General features: G+C 57.5%; 1 protein-coding gene and 1 pseudogene across 1 annotated transcript; one reads left to right on the plus strand and one right to left on the minus strand.

Annotated features, from left to right (window-relative positions):
* Nucleotides 1-3,426: 3,426 nt before the first annotated feature.
* Nucleotides 3,427-19,574, minus strand: SLC25A29 (solute carrier family 25 member 29). The gene is made up of 4 exons (XM_039884209.1): nt 19,383-19,574; nt 14,662-14,705; nt 4,437-4,520; nt 3,427-4,179 (listed from the first exon to the last, which is right to left on the minus strand). The coding sequence occupies exons 1-4, from the start codon at nt 19,414-19,416 to the stop codon at nt 3,433-3,435; spliced, it is 909 nt and encodes a 302-aa protein (XP_039740143.1). The 5' UTR covers nt 19,417-19,574; the 3' UTR covers nt 3,427-3,432.
* Nucleotides 6,429-6,546, plus strand: LOC120619835 (uncharacterized; annotated as a pseudogene).
* Nucleotides 19,575-21,407: the final 1,833 nt, after the last annotated feature.

Genomic DNA, 21,407 nt, shown 5'->3' on the forward strand with positions numbered 1-21,407 from the left:
TTAAGAGTGCCACAGGGACTTCGCCTGTCACCGTTCACTCCCCAGAGAGGTCCCGCCCACCCGCTGCTGGAGCCCTCCCTTCCGGGCCTTGACATGCCCTTTGGCTCCGAAGCCCCCGCCTGGCCTGCTTCCTCGTACCCCGTAGCCCAGTCACCTCACAGCCTCCTCTGGGGTCTGTAGGGCATGAACCAGATCTTGACCTTCCCCTGGGTGAAACCTGCAAACTCCTCACCTTGGCCATGATGCAAGTGGCGGCAAGTGACAGAGAAACCAAGGAACAGTCCGTGACACAAGGGGGAAGTAACTGGTCTCCTGCAGACCAGGCTGGCTCAGCCCCCCCCCCCAGGCTGCAATGTCTCTCTCTCTCTCTGCTGCATCTGCAGGTATCCGGATTTCATCAAGAAAAGGTATGCTTGTCCCTTTTACAAACCTTTTTCAGAAGCCCCAGCCACTGACTTTCGTTTTTATCTCCCTGACCAGACCTGGGGCCCATGGCCACCTCTAGCTGCAAGGGAGTCAGAAAAGGTATTTTTTTAATCTGGACACGCTGAAGCCCAGAACAAATTGGGGTTCTATCAGAAAAGGCAGGATGGCTATAGGTAGGCACCTAGAAGTGTCTGTCAACACCCCCCAGGTGCCTGTGACTGCACTCTTATTTGGAATAGGTCCTTCCAGATGTGATTAGCTAAGATGAGGTCACTCTGGAATAGCGTAGGCCCTTAAGCTAATGACTGGGGTCTTTATGAGAAGACGGAGATGCACAGGGGCGAAGGCCGTGTGAGGACGGAAGCGGGGATTGGAGCGACGTGCCTACAGGCCAAGGATGGCCGGCCGCCACCAAGCACCGGAAGAGGCAAGGAAGACTGCCTCGGAACCTTCCGGAGGAACCAACACAGCCAACACTGAATTTCAGATGTCTGGCCTTCAGACTGTCAAGAGGATAAACGTCTTGTTTTAGCCTACGTCTCCAAGATGACTGTCAAGCGAGAACAGCAAAGAACAGAACAGCCAGTACCTAGGCCACGCTCTGCGGGGGAGTGGGGATGTCGCCCAGGAGGTGCTGGGACGACCTCGGCCCCGGGGAGGGGCGCGGCAGCCAGGGAGGAGGCGGGGGCCAGGTTTTCCCCTTCACTGCACAGCCTGGGTTCCGTTTGCATTTTTATTTTTTGCCACATGAATGTAGTACTTATTCCAAATGGAACATATACGAATTAAAACCAGAGAGAAAATAAATTGTCAAATAAATTCATAAAAGCCCCACACCTCTCCCAACCCCTCTTCACGCCGGATTTGTCGGTAATGTTTAACCATTAGCGCTCGGCAGGAGCGGGGCCCCTGGCAGTTAGTATTTGCCTGGGTTCTCTTGGAGGAAGAAGAGACCAAGGGATCTCATGAGGGAAGGGGCTTCTGCCTGGGACCCCGAGGAGGGGACCACTGGGTTATTGGGGCCTGTGATGTGCTTGAGGACACTTCACCCACGGGTCACCAGCCAGCCCCTTCCTGGCCTCCTATCCCTGGAAACTGCAGACGAGGCCAGTGTCACAGGCTGGTGCTAGGGATTAAATGGGGTGTAAAGGCACAGGAGAGCTGGTGCCCGTCCTGGAGAGAAAGCTGGGGGCCCTCTCTCCTGCCCTCCCCTGGAGGAGGGTGGGGCTTTGGGCCTCAGCAGTTGGGAAGGAAAAAGCCTCCAGGTAGGGAGCTTCAGAGACGCAAGGTACCCAGAATGGACTTCGGGAGGCTGAACAGAAGTGGGGGTGGGCACATGAGGCCTCCTCCAGGAAGCCCTCATGGATCGCTGAGGCCAGGCTAGATCTAAGTCTCCAGTGGACTGACCCATTTACCCTTCAGAGCTCCACTTAGACCTCTCCTCCTCCAGGCCATTTCTAACCCCACCTAGTGTCCCTCTGCCCCTCACCTCAGCTCGGTACTCCTGGGGAGCTCGCAACACATGCTGCCTGCCCTGCCCAGCTGGAGGGTGACCAGGCACGAGGAGCACCTGCTAACGGCCGAGACCGTGTCTGGCATGTCTGAGTTACTCACCTAACCCCCCCACTCCTACATTAGCCCATTTTGCAGATGAGCAAACTGAAGGTCTAGGTGTATCCTGGAGTGCCCAGGTCACACAGCTAGGGCTGCCACCTGGGCCTGAGAGCACACAGACCACCAGGCTGGCCCCACTGATTCCAGGGAGGGGTGCGGAATGAAGCCCCTTCCTCTATGATACACAAATGAAGCCCAGCCCTCTTAAAAAAAAAACAAAGAATACTTTATTCCCTCGGTGTTTCTGTGCAATGGTGACACCCTGCATACAGGGTGGGAGCCGTGTCTGCCTCCCAGGAGAGCTTGTCACATTGTCCAGGGGGTGGAGGCCCACTCAGGGAGATGAGGCCAGTGACCTCCGATCCAGGCACAACCAGCGGCCTCCCGATCCGATCATGTGGCCGCACCATATCGGATGTGCCCAGCTACCCCCAGCTCCCACCACAGCCCTGGCTTCTAGTCACAGCTCCAGACGTGGGCTCCAATCCTCCTCTGCCCAGAGGGGGCCCAAATGGCCACCCCTATGCCCACTAACAGGCCCTTCATGGCCTCACAGGAGCACCAGGCACTGAGGAAAGTGCCCAGGAGAGACACTGTTTGCTAGGGGTTGGGGACTCTATATTACCTGCCTGATGACCCCTCTGCACACCTTGGGGAACCCTGGCTGGGGCTGGGGGCCAGCGCTCCAGGTATCCACTGACCCATGTTCCCCTTTTACAGACAGCCTGAAGACGAGGGTAAAAGGACCTCTGCTTGCCAGGCTGTATCTGTTGAGCTCCCCTGATCCCCACCCCAGTCCCCAGGAGGACACGGAGCCTCCGGCAGATCCCATCCATGTCTTCTCGGCAGGTCCCCAGGTCCCCCTCCAGTAGGGGTGGCAGTAGTGGGGGTATTCCTAGCAGTGCCCTGTGGAGAAGCTGGGTACAACAGCAGAGGATTCAATTCTGATGCCAGGAGGCACCCCCAGCTGCCTTTCTGTCTCCAACACAGACTAGACAGGTGAACAAGGTCTCTGGAGCTCTGCCAGGTAAAGGATGTGCAGAGTTAGTAAGTCACTGGGCAGGCCACGGGTGGGCCATCAGAGGCCACATGGCGGTGGTGCGCAGGACCCCAGGGAAGGGCTAGTGTCGCTGGGTTTCTGGAAGACTCCAGGTAACCGTCCCAGGCGCTGCACAGGCCTGTCGCAGCACTGACTGCACAATGAATGAGGCTCCCCATTTCACAGATGATAAAACTGATGTCAAAGTTTGTGGCCCAGGTCGCCCCGCTGGTGAGTGGAATTCAGCCCATGTGACTGCGTCCTCAGCCTAGTGTCTGGGCTTCTGGGCGGGCCGGGGCGATCCGCCAGGGGACGGCCCTGGGGAGGCCGCGCCCCCTCGGCTGCGCCTGGGGTCACAGGCTGGAGGGCTGAGCCAGCGCGGGCCCCGCGGCGGCGGGCACAGCCTCGCCCTCCGGCCCGGCCTCCTCGCCGCGCGCATAGCTGAGCACCACGGTGACGGTGGCGAAGGTGGCGGCGTTGACGGGGAAGGCGCGCAGCAGCGTGGAGGCCAGCCCGCGCGTGAAGACGCGCCAGCCCTCGGCGCGGTAGCTCTGGCGCATGCAGTCGACGATGCCCCTGTAGCGCGGGGCGCCCCGCAGCCCGTCCGCCTGCAGCCGCGACTTAACCACGTCCATGGGGTAGGTGGAGAGCCAGGACATGATGCCCGACGTGCCGCCGGCCAGCAGCAGCTTGGGCACCAGCAGCCGGTCGCCTGGCTCGCAGCACAGCGCGCGCGTCAGCACGTCGTAGGTGAGGAAGTAGACGCCGAAGCTGGGCGTCTCGCGCAGCAGCGTGGACACCATGCCCCGGTTGACGCCGCGCAGGCCCTCGTGCCGGTAGATCTGCGCCAGGCAGTCCAGGGAGCCCCGGTAGGTGCGGGTGGGGCTCGCGTCCTGCAGCTGCAGCCGCGTCTTGGCCAGCTCCATGGGGCAGCAGATGACGCACTGGATGGCGCCCGCCGCCGCGCCCGCCAGGAACTGATTCAGCGGCGAGTCGTGGCCCAGGGCCCGCAGGGTGTTGCCCTGCACGCCGAACACCAGCGCGTTGATGAAGGTGAGCCCGGTGAGCGGCGAGCCCAGGCCCTTGTACAGGCCCAGCACCTGCGGGGCGCACAGAGAGGCATCAGGCACCCCTGCTTGGGTGCTTCGGGGGCCCAGTCCACCTCCCCAGGGAACGTCCATGCAGGTGGCGGCAGCCCCCGCCCACCCCAGGTGTTCATGGGGATCAAGTGGGATTTTATTAGAACCAGAGCCCTCTGAGATGGCAGTTACACCTTCCCCTTTCCAAATCCTGATTGGCCCACTAGTCCCTCTGATGCCGTCTTTCCCACCCCGCCCCCACCACCCAGGCCACTCACGCTCTCCTGCTTGACGATGGACTGGAAGCAGTGCAAGGTCCCTCGGTACTGGGGCTTCTCCATGCTCTGGACCTGAAGCCGCACCTGGAAGACCAGCCCGTGAAAGGTGGACACGTCAGAGCCAGAGCACCAGCACCTGTGGCCCAGTACTTAGCTCCAGGCACAGGCCCCATCCAGGAGGCCCGCCGCTGAGCAGCAGGACAGGGGAGCCAGGTCACTAGCTTTCTATGGCTTTTGGAATTCCAGGATGACTTGAGGCCAGGGTCCCTGGCTCTTCAGGGAGGGGTATCAGACAGCCTGCTGCACTGATGACAACCACCCAGAGCGGGGAAGGGGTCCTTGAGACCGCGGACAGGCAGAGGCTAAGTGTACAGATGCAGGTGTGAACAAAACCTACTCCATCTGTGTCCTGGGTTTCATTTCATTTTTAAGTTTCCTGCTGTGACCTTTGACCAACCTCACTGTTCTTAGCAAGCATAGCAAAGCCTTCCCGTTGATTATGTTTCTTAAAATGCAGCCATGAATATTTGTTAGCAACAGCTGTAATGGCAGGACAAACAAGATAAGCATCACTCTGGTGATAGCATCATTCTAAGCCATCGACAGTCACAAGGGCACCAGGAGGTACGGCCCCCGGTGCCACTGCATTTTTCGTGGCTTTGTCTTATCAGTTGTCAGTACCTGAGTCATGCTCCAGAAAAGGTGCAGTAATGGGTTTGGTAGCAGATAACCCACAGATTTGCTGGTCATCTGTTCCGCTCCAACCCAATCTTCCCGTAATTACCCCACCGTAACTTGTCACATTCCGTGGAGTCGCCTGCTGTTTGTCGGTCTGAAAATACCTTCTTGGTACGATGGCCATTACACCACTGCTGGACAGTTGGCGAGGCACCCGGGAGATGGACAACGAACCAGACATGGGTAAGGGGGCCGTGCTGGGGAAACACCGGGCTGGCTGTTTACCTCTATGTGGGGAGGGGGTGGCCCATATGGTAAATGCATGTGTACCACCACCCCACGAGTAGGGGGATGCCCCGAAAACGCTGGCCAGTCTTGTGTTTGAAGTAGGCATTGCACACTGTGATGAGGAAGGAATGTGCAGGGCTGCGGCCCCGGGCTGGCCCCTCTTATGAGAAGCTCAGATGGCCACCAACACCCAGTTAGAGGCAGATGCCAGGGTTAGAAACTTAAACTGAAGCTAGAAAACTATGGTATAATGTCTGCAACTCTGCCGCACGGGGACCGGCCGACAGGTGGGAGTGAGCTTCACAGAACCTGTTGCTTTCACAGAAGCCGGGAAAGCTGTTGGCATGTTCACGTGTGTCTACACGTATTGTGTTTGTGTGGTATTTTCTACCCCCGGACGGTGCTGCTAACTTGTAAAAGAAATATGTTTCATTGGCTTAAAAACAACTAAGTACTTGTAAGGATTGGCTATTCCAAAATTCTCAGAAATGTAGAAATGAACCCAAATGCTTTTCAGGATCATGTGAGCTAAGATTAATCTTTGGTAAGTAAAAGCTAGTTTCAGTTTGCTGGTTTAAGTAGAAATGTCTTTTAGAGTTATCCAAGAGTTAAGAATTCTAATTAAGATGAAAGGAAAATGTGTTTTCAGTATAAGGCATGGTATTTTTGAAGGAAAGGAATTTAATCCTAAAGTGAGGCTGGCTGTTTCAGAATGGGAAAGAGGAAGATAAAGACAAAAACAAAACAAAAAACAGAACAAAATCTGATGTTCTGGGAAAGCTGCAGGAGGGTTGTGGGAAAGGAACCTTGAGACAGGAAATTTTAGGTGCTCGAGCTGAATAAGACTGAAATAAACTTAATGAAGCAAGTGAATTTAAATATCAAAAGGAAGCTGATGCAGAATTAGTTTTGTTCTTTCACTGTTAAAAGCAAAAAGCTTCCCCGGAATCATTCTGTTCCAGATATTATAACGTTAAGTTTTCTGCCTGGAAAGCAAAGATTCTGTTTCATCACAATAGTTTTGTGGTCTACAGCCATGCCACCCCGAACGTGCCCGATCTCCTCTGATCTTGGAAGCTAAGCAGGGTCGGGCCTGGTTAGTACTTGGCTGGGAGACCACCTAGGAAGACCAGGTGCTGAGGCATTAAAAAAAAAAAGCTAGTGGTTTATATTGTCTTAATCTGATACTTGATTAGTCAAGAAAAAGTCTTCTCAATCCTAAAAGCTAAGGGTTTACTAATAATAGGTAACCTTGCTGTTCCTGTTTCCCTTCCCCACCTACTTATGTTTGATATCTTTTATTTCTACTTTGGGTAAGTAAATAACGGTGTTTCTAAGGTAATATGATCCATCTGATCAGGTATGTTTGACAAACTTCCTGGGGCTCGGGGTTTGAAAGGAGACTTTTTCTTCACCTGGGAGTGGCTTTGGGTTATTCCAGTGGGCTCCTGGAACACCTCAAAAGATTTGTTTTCTCTCCTTACAAAAGAGAAATATTAAACCAGGCTTATTAGGTGCTGAAGTTACATGGGAAGCACCGTCAAATAAGAAATAACATTGAGCCTCTTCTTTACGTTGTATACGTAGTCCAGAAATTACGTGGCAGTCCTGGAGATGAGATGCCCTGACGTGTCTGTCGTCAAAATCGAGGGACACTCTAAAGGACTGAACCCGAGTGTCAGACTGTGGCACATGTGGATGGATGAAGTCCATTCTGTTTTTGCAAAAATGACCCCTCGTTGCCAGACCTTTGCCATCCCGACGTTCAGCGAGCAACTGCCTGCCCCCGAATCAGGGAAATGGAGATGGGTGAGCAACGCTGGAGACTGAGTGAGCTGCGGGGCTGTGGGAAACCCCGGACGGCGCTCGGTCTCCCCAGCTCCCCGGGAAGCCCCGTTTCCCAGTGCCTGCGTTCCTTCATCACGCTTGTGCACGTAAGATGACAGAGAAACGTAGAAAACGTGTTCCCACTTGGGGCTCACCTTCCAAGTGCTCCCCAGCACTCCTTCCCTAGCCCCGGCACGTGCCATGGGACGGTGGCTTGCTTCCTTCCCCACCTCAGTACACTGATGACATTGTGTCGGCCTCTGCTGCACAGAAGCCTGCAGGCTTCCCGGGCCGCCCAGCACACACAGGCTGGGCAGTGAGTCTGCAGAGTTCGAGGTCCGGGCCCTGCAGAGTGGTCTCTGGGATTCCTGTGGGTGTGCAAGATCCATGTTGTCCCGGAGGCTGTCCCAGAGGAAGGACAAGCCTACCCCACAACGGGAAATGGGAAAGAGGTTCAGGCTCTTGTGGGAGTTCTGAGATATCAGTAAACTTTTGTACCCCACTTAGCGCAAGGCCTTCTGCCCATTGTATCACCTCGCTGAGAAGGGGCACGTGGGCCAGGGGAGCCGAACCACAGGCTGCCTTTGAGAAAGCAGAAATGCTGGCCGGACAGATCACAGCTCTTGGGATCTCACCGGCGGGCTGCACTTGCGTTAGATGGTTTGGTAATCCAGGAAGGCATGGGCTGGCATTATGGCAACAAGAAAGCAAAAGGGCTGAGTGTCCCTGGCTTTTGGTGCCAGCTACAGGAAGGGGCACACACGCCCCAGCGGGACAGCAGTGACTGACGGAGCTCCCGCCGGCGGCGCCCTCACTGGAGCGGCCGGTTCTAGCCAGAACGTCCTTCCCATCAGTGGGTGGGCAGAAGGATCATTTCCAAGCCCCGCTGCCCTGCAGAAATGCACGTGCGTTTGCGACGGTGCGAGGCTCCTCCCACTAGTGATTCCTGGCAACCTACTGAGGCCACTTTGGCCCCTACTGTGTGTAGAGCCTCCTACAAGACGCCCCCGTCAGTGGCAGAGGGTACTGTTCCCCTCCCTGGGAAGCTCGGCATTTTAAAGGCTGGCCGCATGCCCTTGCACAGGTGGGCGACGGGCACACTGAGCAGTGAGGCTCCTCGCCAGCATTCAGGACTGTGACGCAGGACGGCCTACGGGCCGCGTCTCTTAGAACCTGTGGCCTGATGCCGTGTTGCCAGAGCCGATAAAGAGCCAGCGTCAGCTACTGTTCACAGCAACTCGACATCGAACGAGGCAAGGGGACACGTGAGTGGGGGCTGGACCGGCAACATATGACACATCCTGGCCAGCTGCAGTGGATCCAGGTCAGTCCTGCTGGAGTCTGGGGCCAGACGCTCTGCGTGTGAGGACAGACAGAAACCAGCACCGAAGGGCTCACTGGCTGCTTAGTGCGGTCGCTGCCACCCAGCTCAAATCGCAAATAATCCACACCCTCGCCCCTGGGGCAGTACACCTGGCAGGCACCAGACTCCACAGGTCGCACGTTTTGGCTAATGAGGACGAAACCAGTGCCGTTGTCATGACTGCAGGGGAGGACCCCCCACCAAGTGCCTACTCAGCATCTCACAGTCCTCCGACTGCTCTTCCTGGGAACCAGGACCCAGTGTGGGGGACACCTTCCTCCTGGGGCCACCACTTCTGCAGAAACACAGCTGCCCTTCAATACCTGACTGGGAAAGCGGATAGGACAGGCTACCCCGAGAGCCTAGGAAGTGTGACTCCAGAACCAGGGCTAATGGTTCCTCCTTTAGTTTTGAACTTGGTAAAAAGTAGGTCTCTGATCTAGACACTGCACTAGCTCTTCTATGATCCTCACTGCCTACCACACTTGGGGTGACCTAGGATGCGTGTGTGCTGCGCATGGCAGACTTGGCTGTGTTTGTTCATTTTGTATAGAGCAGACTGACCACCCTACACAGGGGCAGAGACACACGGGGTGGCTGTCACCCACATATTAAACAATACATAAGGTTTTAGACACTGATTAGACAGGAAGAGAACAAATCTTTAAAGGCAGGTGCCTGGCTGGCCCCCAAAGAAGGTACCTGGATGTGGCACAAACTCCTAACCCCATCTCCACTATGGAAGGACTGGCCTCGGTACATGGGGCTTCGCCACCTTACCAGGAACCCCCTCAAAACTCATCAGCTCTAAGTCCCACTGGACTCGAAATCTGTCTTGGTGGGAACAGCCTGTTTCCCTTTCCTCATCCCAGGATGCCGGCGTTAGCACCGAGCTAGACACCCATGCCTCGGCGAAGTTCACGGCAACGGTGCTAACGGGTCCAGACAGAGCGTCTTCTTGCTGAACCAAGAAGCTGCTCAGATGAGAAAAGGGGTCTCGCCAAATAGAATGGTTTAGATCATTTCACCGCCGCACAAGCAGGACCTGGACTCTCACTCGACAGGCACGTGGCACTCACGTTCCTGACGTTGCTGACCTCCTGTCCCACGTGAAAAATGTCACAGATAAGGTCGATGTCTTTCCCCGGTGCATGTAGTCATCAGCTCACTCCTCTCCCTGGGAAGTGGGTTCGGCTATTTTGGGGATTTCCCAATGCCTGGTAGCCTGTGCTCTTGTTGCTGCTGTGCTGCTGTTATGGGACAGACACGCAGGCCACCGTATGATGTCTGGCCCCAGGGACTCCAGGGAAGATGGCGGAGAAGACTGCGTGGGCCGCACAGATGTTGGGCATGGAGTGTGCAGATGCAGATGTGAACAAAACCTACTCCATCTGCATCCTGATTTCATCTCATTTTTTAAGTTTCGTGCTGTGACCTTAGACCAACCTCAAGCATAGCAAGGCAAGCAGAGCAAAGCCTTCCCGTTGATTATGTGTTTCTTAAAATGTAGCCACGAGTGTTAGCAACAGCTGGAATGGCAGGACAGCCACGATAAGCATGACGCTGGTGACAGCACCGACTCTAAGCAGTCGCCCGTCACCAGGCCCCCGGGAGGTGCGGCCCCCGGTGCCGCTGCATTCTTCATCGCTTCGTCCTGTCAGTCGTCAGTACCTGAGTCATGCTACAGAAAAGGTGCAGTAATGGGTTTGGTAGCGGATAAGCCACAGATCTGCCGGTCGTCTGTTCCGCTCCAACCCAGTCTTCCTATGAGTAAATCACCCCGCAGTAAATTCTACCACGTGCCATGGAGGTGCCCGCTCTGCCTCCTCGGGACAGTGGCCGTTACAGCTCTGCCCACCCTTCGGACAGCGAGCCCCCTGCCTCACTGCAGGGTGCCGACGGGGGGCATGAGCACCTCCTGGGACCGCCCCGCCGTCCCGGTGGCAAACGCGGCCGACAGCAGAGGGGCTCCTGACCTAGTCCTATCACTCAGCGCCCGTCATCCGGGGCTGGCATCTGGCAATGGGCGTCAGAAACCGAGCCTTGGGCTCCTGCTCGGGTTCTGCCAATAGCCCCTGTGAGGACAGCGGCCATGACTTACAGGAAAGCGGTGACAGGAAAGCGGGTGGCAGGCTCCCTGGGGACCACGTCAGCAGCTCTGGGGCCTGGGGTCAGGCCCAGCTGCCCTCACTGACCCACAGCATGCAGTACGGAGTGGAAGGGCGCTGTCCTGAGTCCCGAGTCCGTGTGCGGGGTGAGCTAGAGGAAGTCACATTCTCAGGAGCCAGTCCCCACTCCAATTCAGAAATCACCGTTATGGCCAGGACCAGGGCAAGAGGGCCAGCCTGTGCAGTGGCAGAGGGAGGGAGCCTTGAGCACAGTGATCGCGGGCTGGGGGTGAGGGAGTGTGTTGCTCTCATTTCAAAGATGGGGAGACTGAGGCTCAGGTGTTTGGCTGTCCTCTCCAGGGACGTGGCGCGGTGGCGGCTGGTAAGGACAAATAGGTCTGCAGGGGGCGAAGGCACTTACAGAAAATGTGCTGTCTTCACACACGAGGATCTCAACAGCTGGCGGCCACGGCGACCGCTGACCCCGCCCCCTCCGCACCCAGCTGCCACTCTGCCGGGTGGGTGGGCAGGGGTGACTTTTCCGAGAAAAGCGAAACCACTTGTTGAACCTGAATGACATGTGACCTCCATGAGCTCTGGCCCATGTCTCGTAACATCTAGAGTTTACAGTCCTAACGTTCTGGGGTGACAGGATCTCATTTGAGGACTGAGGGCCCCGCCTTGGAAAACTGGACATTGTCACCCAAGCCTAGGACTCTCCTAGCTACCCCCGGGGCTGGGGTACCCCATCGTGAAGACTCCCTGATACTGAGGGGCTGATTTCTCTCGACCAGCCTTGCCCAGGCTCCCAACCCAGGACCCATGCTGGGCGCAAGCGACCTCACACACTCCCTGTCCTCTGCTCATCCTGGAGGGCGCTTTGGAGGGCTGGGGAGGGGCAGGGCCGGGTGGGGTCCAGGCCCAGGGTCTGCTTCCACAAGGACAGAGAATGGTGGTCCCCGGGGTGGAGCTCACACTCCCTTACCACAGAGTTACACTTCTGCTATGGACGGACACAGCCCCTGGCTCAGAAAGTTAAGGCCATTAAAGCAACACAGAATTTTGTCGCATCCGGTAGAGCCTGGCCTCCCCACCCCCTCCCCTCCCCTGAGAGGGCCGGGCTTGGACATAGTGTCCCTGATTACTGTTACGTCCCCCGCATGAGGACAGAAAGGTACCTTCACACAGAAACACGTGTGACGGCGGTGTGTCTGAGGACAGTGGCTGCGGTCGTGGGCTTGACTGAGGGAAACCAAACTTTGGACTTAAATTTTGTTCCCATGGGCCTAGAGGAATAAACGTCAAACGTCCTGGCATGAGACGGCGTGACTAACGTGAAACACAGGTGTCCCCTCACACATCTGGGGCGCAGATCACTTACATGAGGTTCAAGGAAAGGCACAGGGACTATGACGTTAGGAATTAGGGTGGGGAAGCCTGGAGAGGGGTAGGGGAGCTGTGAGGGGAGCGTGCGTTTCTGGGGGGCTGGCCTTGTTCTTTCCCCATGACTCACAGATTTGTACACTTAGCACGTGTGCACTTTTCTATATGTATTAAGTTTCAATTTCAATTGCAGAGTTACGAAGTAGATTCGAGTTTTGTCAAAGCAAGAATGCATATGGGTCTGTGTACATTCCTATTTTTCAGCAGAAATCATTAACAAGGGATGGGGAAAAGACTATGGAGGACTGTTTTTTTCTTTGTAGTTTATAAGTCTCCAGTATGGTCAAAATTTTTTTGCAACCTACATTACTTTTGTAACAAAAAGCCAACCCAAAAAATGAGTATGTACCTGATGATTAAAACACATTCAGGGAGCTTCTTTCCATTTACTAGATGGGTGGTTGCCCAATTCATGAATTGTTCAAAAAAGCCAATTAAGCTAAAAACAACAACAACAACAACAAAAAACAGTTAAAAAAATATCACATGTGTCCCCGGCACGGTGGAGGAGGGGATTCTGAAGGCACCAGGTGTGACAGCGATTTGCCTGGTGGGAGGAAGTCATTTGCTTCTCTACATTTCCCAATTTTCTTGTCATGAGAATGCTTAACTTTTATAATGGAAAACAGCCAATAAAAAAGTATAGCCATTGTAACATTAAATTAAACCAAATGATTTGTGCTGCGTGCCCGGCACAGTGTACTAGCCCGTGAGCCCCTGGGCGGGACAAGAGGGGTCACAAGAGTTGAATAACAGCAGTGATTACTGGGGGTGGATTTTCTCCCCTTCGTAATAAGAAACTCAGCTCTTTAAGACAGATTTGCCCAGATGTGATGCTGGTGGGCCACAGTGGCCAAAAAAGAAAAAAAAAGCCACAAATGGGTTTTTCTCTTCCAGGTGCCAGGTAAGGGGGTACCCAGGGGCATCAGCCCAGTGGAAGGAGAAGCTCCTGTACCCGAATTACTGCAGGGGTGTCTGTCATAGCTCAGGAGATCAGAGGGAGTGGGGCATCAGGGCAGAGTGTTCCCCAGCCTGCTGGGGATGGACTGAAGGGCCTGCGGGGAGCCTGCGGGGACCCTGCGGGGAGCCTGCGGGGAGCCTGCAGAAGGCCTGGCTGGGCTGGGCCGAGTCACAGCACAGAGGGGCCTCTGCAAAGCGGGGCTGAGGAAGTGAGTCAGAGGCACTTCTTGGCTGGACGCAGCTTCGAGAGGCATTTACGACACGTGACCACAAGACAAACACAATGTAACGTGGACACTGCCAGGCTGTCTTGGGCCGCTCCAGCCTGTGGGCAGGCTTTAAGGGGCAGCCAGCTGGGCAGAGTGTGGGCAGTCGTGTGGACAGGCTCCAGCAGCCCTCACTCTCGGCTGGCCCTTAAGAAACTCAGGGCCACTGCACGGCCAGAAAGCCCACCTCCTCCCCAAATTTGCCTGCAGTGGGATGGCAGGAAGTCCATGCTCTCCAGAACTGGCATTTTGTCCAGTGTGAGTTACAGCACTGAGCGCCAGGCACCAGTAGGGCCTTAGGAATCTCGCCTGGCCTCTCACTGTGCAGATGAGAACGTCTAGGCCCACAAATAAAGGGAGTGGCCCACAGTTACTCTGCTGGGGGGCCTGGACCTCTGCCAGGCCCAGAGCAAGGCCCTCCCCCACCCCCATGTGCTGGCGACAACCCCGGCCCCAGGCTCACAAGTCTTTTCCTTGGCCAAGGAACACCGGGACCCTGAAAGGATGAGGAGACAGGAAGGCCACCTCAAACCCAGCTGGCGATGACATCCCAGCCTTCGCTCTGCCCTTGCCCCAGTGGGAAGAGGTGTTAAGGTCAGTGCTGACAGTGACAGCAGACGGGTCTGGCCTCGCGCCCTGCTGCTTACGGCGGCCCTGGCTTCTGGGTGAAGCTGGCCAGCAAGCGTCCCGACTTGGCCAGTCTAAGGACGTAAAACCTCAAAATGGGAAAATCTGAAGTGGGAATTCCCAGCGGAGAACATGGACTTCCTTGGTTCCGTCCTGAGGCTCTTGAGAACCTGGGTCTCGACAGGGTATGAGGTACGGGGCTGATGGGGGAGGAGCCGAGAACCTGCCCCCAAAGCTCTGGCAAGCGCACCTGCCCCCAGGGGACAGCTGCTCAGGTTTGCATCAGTGCTGACCGCTGCTTCGAGAACATCACGGTCACGGGAGACTCCGACAAGCTTGGACTTTTCTGCATTTTCTCTCAGAACTTTTCCGAAGGAGTTTTGCTCTGGGCAAGGGGAAACCGCCCGTGAGCTCAGCTGGCTGAGCCCCAGGACAGACCTTGAAGTTCAGTCCCCCGGGAGATGTAGGGACAGACTTGGAGGAGAGGCCCCCAGGGTGTCACGGAGAACCCCATTCTACTTTATTCTAGAACCTGTGGGAAGACCCTGAAGGTGCTCCTGAGGGGGTCACTGGAAAGGGTCTTCCGGCCACCCAGAACCCACAGGCCTCTCCAATGCCTGAGCCTCCACAAGAGCCTAAGAATAAAACTGTGGCAAGAGACTCACCTTGACTGTGTCAAACGGGTGTCCCACCAGCACGCCTGCCACACCTGGAGGAAGAAAGGAGGGCTTGTGACCCAAATGCCTCCGAAACCTGCTGTGTGTCTGCCTCCTCCCATGAGCCCCTTAGTCCTCATGGCGGGGGAGGGGGTCCGGGGCTGGGGAGCACGTGAGAGTGACAAGCCAGAATCTGTCCAACTCAGAGCCGGCGTCTCTTCCTCTGCCCTGCTGCTCACTGCAGTTGACAACATCAGCTGTCCTCTGGGAGGCTGTGTGTGCTATTTCTTAGATGGTCCCATTTTTAAGATGGCTAAGCCGTGCCAGCACGGGCAGGGGCCCCGGAAGTTTTGGACTTGGGACCAGACCCTCGTCCAGAATTGAATTTTCCCTCTGTCACTTACCAGCTGGCTGAGCTCACAAAGGACTCCATGTCTGAGCCTCATCTCCTCACCTGTCCAGGTGTGAGCATCGACCTCCCCTCCCCACCGACAAGAGCCCCGGGAAGCGCTGGCTCGGGACCTGGTACATGGCAGGTGTTGGCTGACCACCCCTCCCGGAACGGGAGCTGCCTGGTGCCCAGGGGCAGCGTGTCACTCTGCAGTCCAGGCCTCGCCAAAATCCAGTCCCCCCTCCGAGGACAAAAGCTCACAACGCTTGTCAGAGTCCCCCACGCTGTGAGGGCTGTAGACACCCCTGTGAACTGGGCAGCCTGTTACCCGACTTCGCGGAGGAGCCGCTGAGGCTCAGCGAGGTGAGCAGCTGCCCAGCCGACACCCACGCTCTCCTGCCTAGAATCCCAGTGTGTTCTCCTAGAGTTCTGTTATTGCCAGGAGCGTTTACGGATAATTAAAACCGCTAGCATTTGTTGAGTAACAAACAGTAACGTTTCTGCATGGGGGTTACTGTTGTTAATTTTGTACCTGTACTACCTCTCCCTCTTAATACCTGTAAAGAAAGGGCTATTAGCCCATCTGATAGATGAAGAAACTGAGGCACAGAGAAGTAACACGTCCACGCCTCACAGCTCGTGAGCGGTAGACTCGAAGTCCATCACGCACAGGGAAATACCCTCTGAATTCCAGCTCATCTGCAGAGTCTATTTCTTTAAGGGGACAGTTCTGTGTCTGCTGAGGCTGCCCAGGCCATGACGTGTGGCAGTGTCCCAGAAGTGCTCTGGCTTCCAGTGCTGCAGACGAGGAGTCTGTTGCCAGTGTTTCCTCTCCTGTGTCAATAACTGATTTACCCTGTTGGGAAGCCTCTTTTATCTGTAGATTTCAGGAATGTCACCTGAGAGGCTAAAGGTGTGTCTTTTTTCTTCGAAACAACCCTGCCTGGAACTGCACCAGCTCTGTCTTTCTGCAGACTGTTTCCGATCGGAGAACATTTCCTTTATTATTTATTCATCATCACCTCTAGGCCTTCTTCTCCTTCTGGAACCCCTAACACTCAGGTGGATAAGACACTCACCTCCCTCAAAACGTCCACATTTCTGTTTTTGGTCCTGAGACACTTTGTTTCTATCCTTTGAGATCTACCTTTTTTTTCCTTTCATTTTATGTTTTGAATTTTCTCATTTTGAAAACCTGGTTCTAGAATCTCTTTTCTTGGGCTCTAACGCGTTTCCTTGGGTTTTGGAAACCTGACACTTGCCCACGGTGTGCTGCCTGGCCTTCCTGCTCCCTCCAGCCAAGACCCCTCTGGCCTTCCAAGCGCCTAGCGGCCAGGCCCAGTGGTGGGTGGAGTCCCCAAGAAGTACAAGGTGGAACTGTTGGCGGTTCCCTTCCCTTCCCATGGGTGGATGATCCTGCCTCAGGCTCCAGGTGCAGGGGTGGGAGGGGCAGGCCATCACGCCCAGCCTCTAATGGGAGGCTCCAGGCGGGGACCCCCAGGACAGACATTTGCATTCCCTTTCTCCCCGGACTGGTTCTGCTGCCCTCAGGCAAGAGGCTAGGTCCTCTTCACACAGAACATCCACAGGTACAGAGTGGGCTGTGGGGCCCGCATCCATCAGGGCCTCCAGTCTCCCAAAGCTTCATCCTTTTAACCTCATGGTCATCTGAGAGCCAGGAAGCCCTGCCAAGCCATCTCCCCGAGAGGACACGGAGGCCCACAGTCACAGCAGCAGAAGTTGACCCTGTGTCCCAATTCTAAAGCCACTGTCCACTGCCCTACATAAACTGGACTCTCAGGGGCACCCCCTATTCCATGACCCTCTAGGACGGGAGGCGGGGAGCCACTGTCCCCGAGGCACCTGGCAGCAGAGATGGTAGGAGTGGACACCAAGATGACCAACCTGTCACCACGCAGAGTCCCCCTGCCCACCATTCAACTTTTCTCTTCCTATCCATGTCCGCAGTAGGAAGACCCCCATCCAGAGCCTGGGGTCTAAGTGGGCAGAAGACCTGGGGCTGACCCCCTGTGAGAGAGTACAGGTAGGCATCTTGATCTCTCCAACAAGTGAAGCGTCCCTATGCTGTCAATTGAGGTCCCACCTTGCTGCTCCAAGGGCAAGGTTGAACAGGTGACCCACGCTCGGCTGATCAAAGTGATGGGCTGTCCTCCTTCCACTTGGAAATCTGAATCTAGAGGGACCGCAGGTCACCTAGGAGAAGCACCGCCAGCATCTGCCCTGAGCCTCCGGAGGCCAGGCCCCAAGGTGGGGGCATTGCCTGAGCAGGGCTCCTGGATAGCCCCTCTGTGCAGGCTGGGCTGGGACCTGGGACACCATCAGGTCACATTGTTCTGTGGGCTAAAGGGGAGAGGACAGCCCCTGCCTGCCCTGTCAGAGAGACATGTAATTTGTTCTAGTTCCTTCACTTCTCAGGGCCTAGGTGTCTTCTGGGTCAAAGAAGACCAGGAGAGGGTCCCTAGGAGCAGAGGCTGATGACCCTCCGCCTCCTCCCAGGCACCAGAACCCTGGTTAAAGCCACTTCCAACCTCAGTCACCTGGGAGGCTCAGGCCTCAGCTCACGCAGCGAGGAAGCTGGTGGGACGGTGAGGGCAGCCAGTGAAGCACCTATCCTGGGGCCTGGACGGGATCTCTTCCAGGTGAGTCTGGTAAGGGTGGACGGAAAGGCATTCCAGGAAGGGGCCCTGCCTGACAAGAGCCCAGAGTGACTGAACGTGTGTCTAAGCAGGCCTGGCCCTAGGATGAGGTTCCGACTGCAAACCCCAAGCTCCCAGGACACCTACGGGAAAACAAGGAATCCTGCTCTCTGGGGAGAGAACCCACATTCCCCAAGAAGTTGGAAAGGGGACAGCCCCCACCCACCCAAGCCACTACCTGGGGGTGCATAGAGGAGAGTTGGGGCCCAGGAGGGGCCAGCAGAGGGGAATGGTAAGAGCAGAAAGGGGGATCGGAGAGGGTGGAGGGAGCTGAGAGCTGGATGGACAGAGGCCCCCCTGCTCCGGTCTCCTCTAGCGCCTGAGCTGGGGAGAAATTCTCCACGCATCTGCCGACAGCTCCAGGGTTTCTCTCCCTGCCGTAGGCTCCAGTCCCTGCTTTCCTGAGGCCCGACTGAGTAGCAGCCTGGGAAGTTCTTAAACCCCTCACACACATCAGTTCCCTGGCACATTCCTCCTCCACCAGCCTCCACCGCCCAGAGCAGAAGCTCACACCCACAGGTTGAAATGCTTAAGGCCACTGATAATCACTCCTCTTCCTCCAGGCATCCATGGACGGCAGGTGCCAGAGGAGAGAAGAGCCTGTGGTCTGGGCTGCACCGGGCCTGCCACACCCAGCCAGCCCTCTCTCAGCCAAGGAGGCAGGCCTGCCACATCTGTCAACTCATGGCCAAATCCCTGATCCGGAAACCTGGCTCCCAATTAATACCTGTTGAATAAATTAACTCTCCAAGTAAAAGCAGTGAAACTAAAGGCCGAACAGGAAGGTGCCGGTGCCAGGTGCCCCCACGCCCACCACCCACGATCGGCCATAGCAGCGCCGGGGCTGTACACTGACTCCGGCTCTCCTTGGACACACTCTTGGACACACGCGCCAAGGCCTGGCTTCGGTGAAGGTGCCCCACGCCCATGACACGTCCGCGTGAGCCCAATGACTAGCCCATACAGCGCGTCAGGCCCACTCTGCCACCCAAATGGAGTCTGCCCCCCAGCAGCTCACTGGACGGTGAAGGAAGGGGGGGTGGCGTGCCAAAGCGTAACCCCGCGCCTGGGGTCCGGTGGGCGCCTTTCAGTGGCCCCCAGGCCAGCCCGCTAGTGGGTTGTGCTGTGGCTCCAGCCCCGCCCAAATAGATGGTTGCGGGGGTGGGGCGGGGAAAGAGGCGGGGGGAAGCCAGTCTCAAACTTCTCGAGCCCAGGGAGCGGACCCTGTTGGGATGGGGGTGGGGGAGGGGGTAGAGCAGAGGCTCCTGGGACCTCGGGGGAGGAGGGCGACAGGGGCGACGGAGCACCCTCCTGGCAGTACCCCGTCAAGCCACGGTGCTGCCCGGGGCCCCAGACCTTTTGAATGAGCCCCGAAGGACTTAAAAGAGAGTTGCTTTCACGAACAATGCGCTAGGCGCCCTCAGGCCTGATGTCGACTCACGCCCACGAGAACTCCGTGAGACGAGAGCTTTGTTACCCCATTTTATAGACAAGGAGACACTAGCCAGAGGGCAAGCCGCTGGGCGGAGCCGACCTCCCAACCCGGACGCATGGCTCCGGCCCCCGAGATTCGGGCTCCCGACGTCCTCGGCCCTCTCCGCGCGCCCCGCCCGCCTCCTTACCTCCAGCGCATCCAGCCAGGAAGTCGAGAGCCATTGCGGGGTCCCCTGCGAGGCCGCCCTTCCTCCAAGTCCTCCTTCTCCGGGCCCTCCGAGCCGGGCTGGTCGCCGTCGAGCCACCCCCCACCCCCGCTCGCCGAGCTGGGATTCGGCCTGGCCGACGCCTCCTGGCGCGGGGCGCCGGGCAGACCGGGACTGGGGGGCGGCGGCGGCGGCGGCGGCGGCGGCTCAGTACGCGACTCCTCGCCGGGCGAACATTCCTCGCTGGCCGGCTCGCTGTCCCTCTCTGCAGTCCGCCCGCCGCGCGAGGTCCCTCACCTCGGGCCGCGCGCCCCGCCCCTCGAGCCGGCCGGCAGAGCGCGGGCGGGGCGCAGAGCGCAGCCAATGGGCGGGTGAGGCGCGGACAACGCCCCGGGGCCTGCGCGCTGCCGCCGCGATTCATTGGCTGGGCCGGCCGGGGGGCGGGGCGTAGGAGTCACCGCGGGCGGGCGGGCGGGGGAAGCGCAGAGGTGATGCAGACAAAGAGTGTGCTTCGTGCGCCCGCCCGCACCGCGCGGGGAGGGAGCGGACCCGGGTGTGCGTCGAAGCCCGACCTTGGGGCGGGGCCCGGGAGCCCACACCCTGCGCCGCCGCGGGGGAACCTCCGGGTGTGCGCGATGCGTGTCAGCTGGGCGGGGCGTTGGGTGAGCTCGCTCCGGACTGGGCCGGGGAACCCGGGGCTTGAGTTCAGGTGCCCAGCTCTGCCGCCGAACCTCAGCGTCCTCGCCTGTGTAATGGGGACACTGCCGCGCTAACAGACGTGGAGCGCCAGCACCCTCCAGGCCTGCGGCTCCTGGACATAACTATTTGTGATACTCTCCGGCGGCGAGTCGCCCCCTCGGGTAGCCTTCGGCCTCCCACCTGGCGGCGGGCCTGGAGCTTCTGGTCGCCTGGCTCACCCCGCGGGATCTCGGGGTCTGAGTGCTCGGGCATTTCGGGTGGCGGGCAGCGAACCCGAAGACGGAAGGCGGCCTGAGGTGAAGGGCGCGGCCTGGCCCTCGGGGGCCCGCACCTGCCCGCGGACTGCGTGGGCCGCGGAAGGCTGGGGAGCCCGGTTCCTGGACAGCGCGGAGAGACCCGGGTTGGAACAGGCCGTCGGCGGCAGCCAGGACGCTATGTGGCCGGAGGGGGCGGCGCCGGACTGCGGCCCTGGGAGGCCTTGGGACCGGGCGAGCCAGGCGAAGTGGGGGGGATATGGAGGGGACGGATCTGCCGCTGCCCCCACCCCACACCCAGAGAGTCCCTGAGATTGGAACCACTCCATTTCCTGGGGAGAGCCCTGATCAGCGACCTCCCACCCCCTCCTTCCCCAGCGCTTGATAAAGTCGGGCCTGTCCAGTTGGGGCCAAGCTTGGCCGGGCGCTTTCTCCTTCACAGTGAGAGTCAAATAACATCCTCGGGGCCCAACTTCCTTCTTCACCCGCCTGCGGTCAGGACCACAATCTTGGGAGTTTCTGGGTTGCAGAACACGCAGTTCTCGTTTTACTGTTTCTGAAATCGGGACGGGGATTACAATGCATATCTATCTCATGGACAGGTTTTAAAGATTATCTATATTTGGCACTAGAGAATATATGGAAGCAGTGAAGCATGGTAATACAGATGCCACCAGGAAGCCAACCATCACATGTGGTTTCCCTTCATTCTTAGAATCTAAATAGAAAGATCAGTAAGCAGAGACCCAAACCCAGGTCGGCTGACTCCTAGTCCAGTGCTCGTGATGGCTGCTGGGCCCTGAACTAGGGGTCTGGAGACCTGGATTTGAATATCGCCAGCCTCTCTGATCCAGCACCATGCCTCAAGGAAGCAGAGGGGCGGCGGAGGGTGGAAGAGGGGCCCATGAGCATGTAGAGAAGCCCGGACCCCAAGCTGGGCAGGAGTTGACCATGGGGATGCTTCGGTGGATGGAGACCTCTGAGACCATGGCGATCACACAGGACAACCTACATCCAGGTGACCCAGCCCTAGGAGGGGATGTCCCCTGGTTGC

This window comes from Pteropus medius, unplaced genomic scaffold (assembly GCF_902729225.1).
Source record: "Pteropus medius unplaced genomic scaffold, Ma_sr-lr_union100, whole genome shotgun sequence".
Lineage (NCBI taxonomy): Eukaryota > Metazoa > Chordata > Mammalia > Chiroptera > Pteropodidae > Pteropus > Pteropus medius.

Bases quoted from the DNA above. Each gene is read 5' to 3' on its own strand.
- SLC25A29 (XM_039884209.1), bottom strand. From the start codon at position 19,416: ATGGCTCTCGACTTCCTGGCTGGATGCGCTGGAG. The intron at 4,521-14,661 runs GTGAGTCTCTTG...CTGGTCTTCCAG, and splicing joins ACCCGTTTGACACAGTCAAG to GTGCGGCTTCAGGTCCAGAG. The intron at 4,180-4,436 runs GTGAGTGGCCTG...TGCGCCCCGCAG, and splicing joins CCATCGTCAAGCAGGAGAGC to GTGCTGGGCCTGTACAAGGG.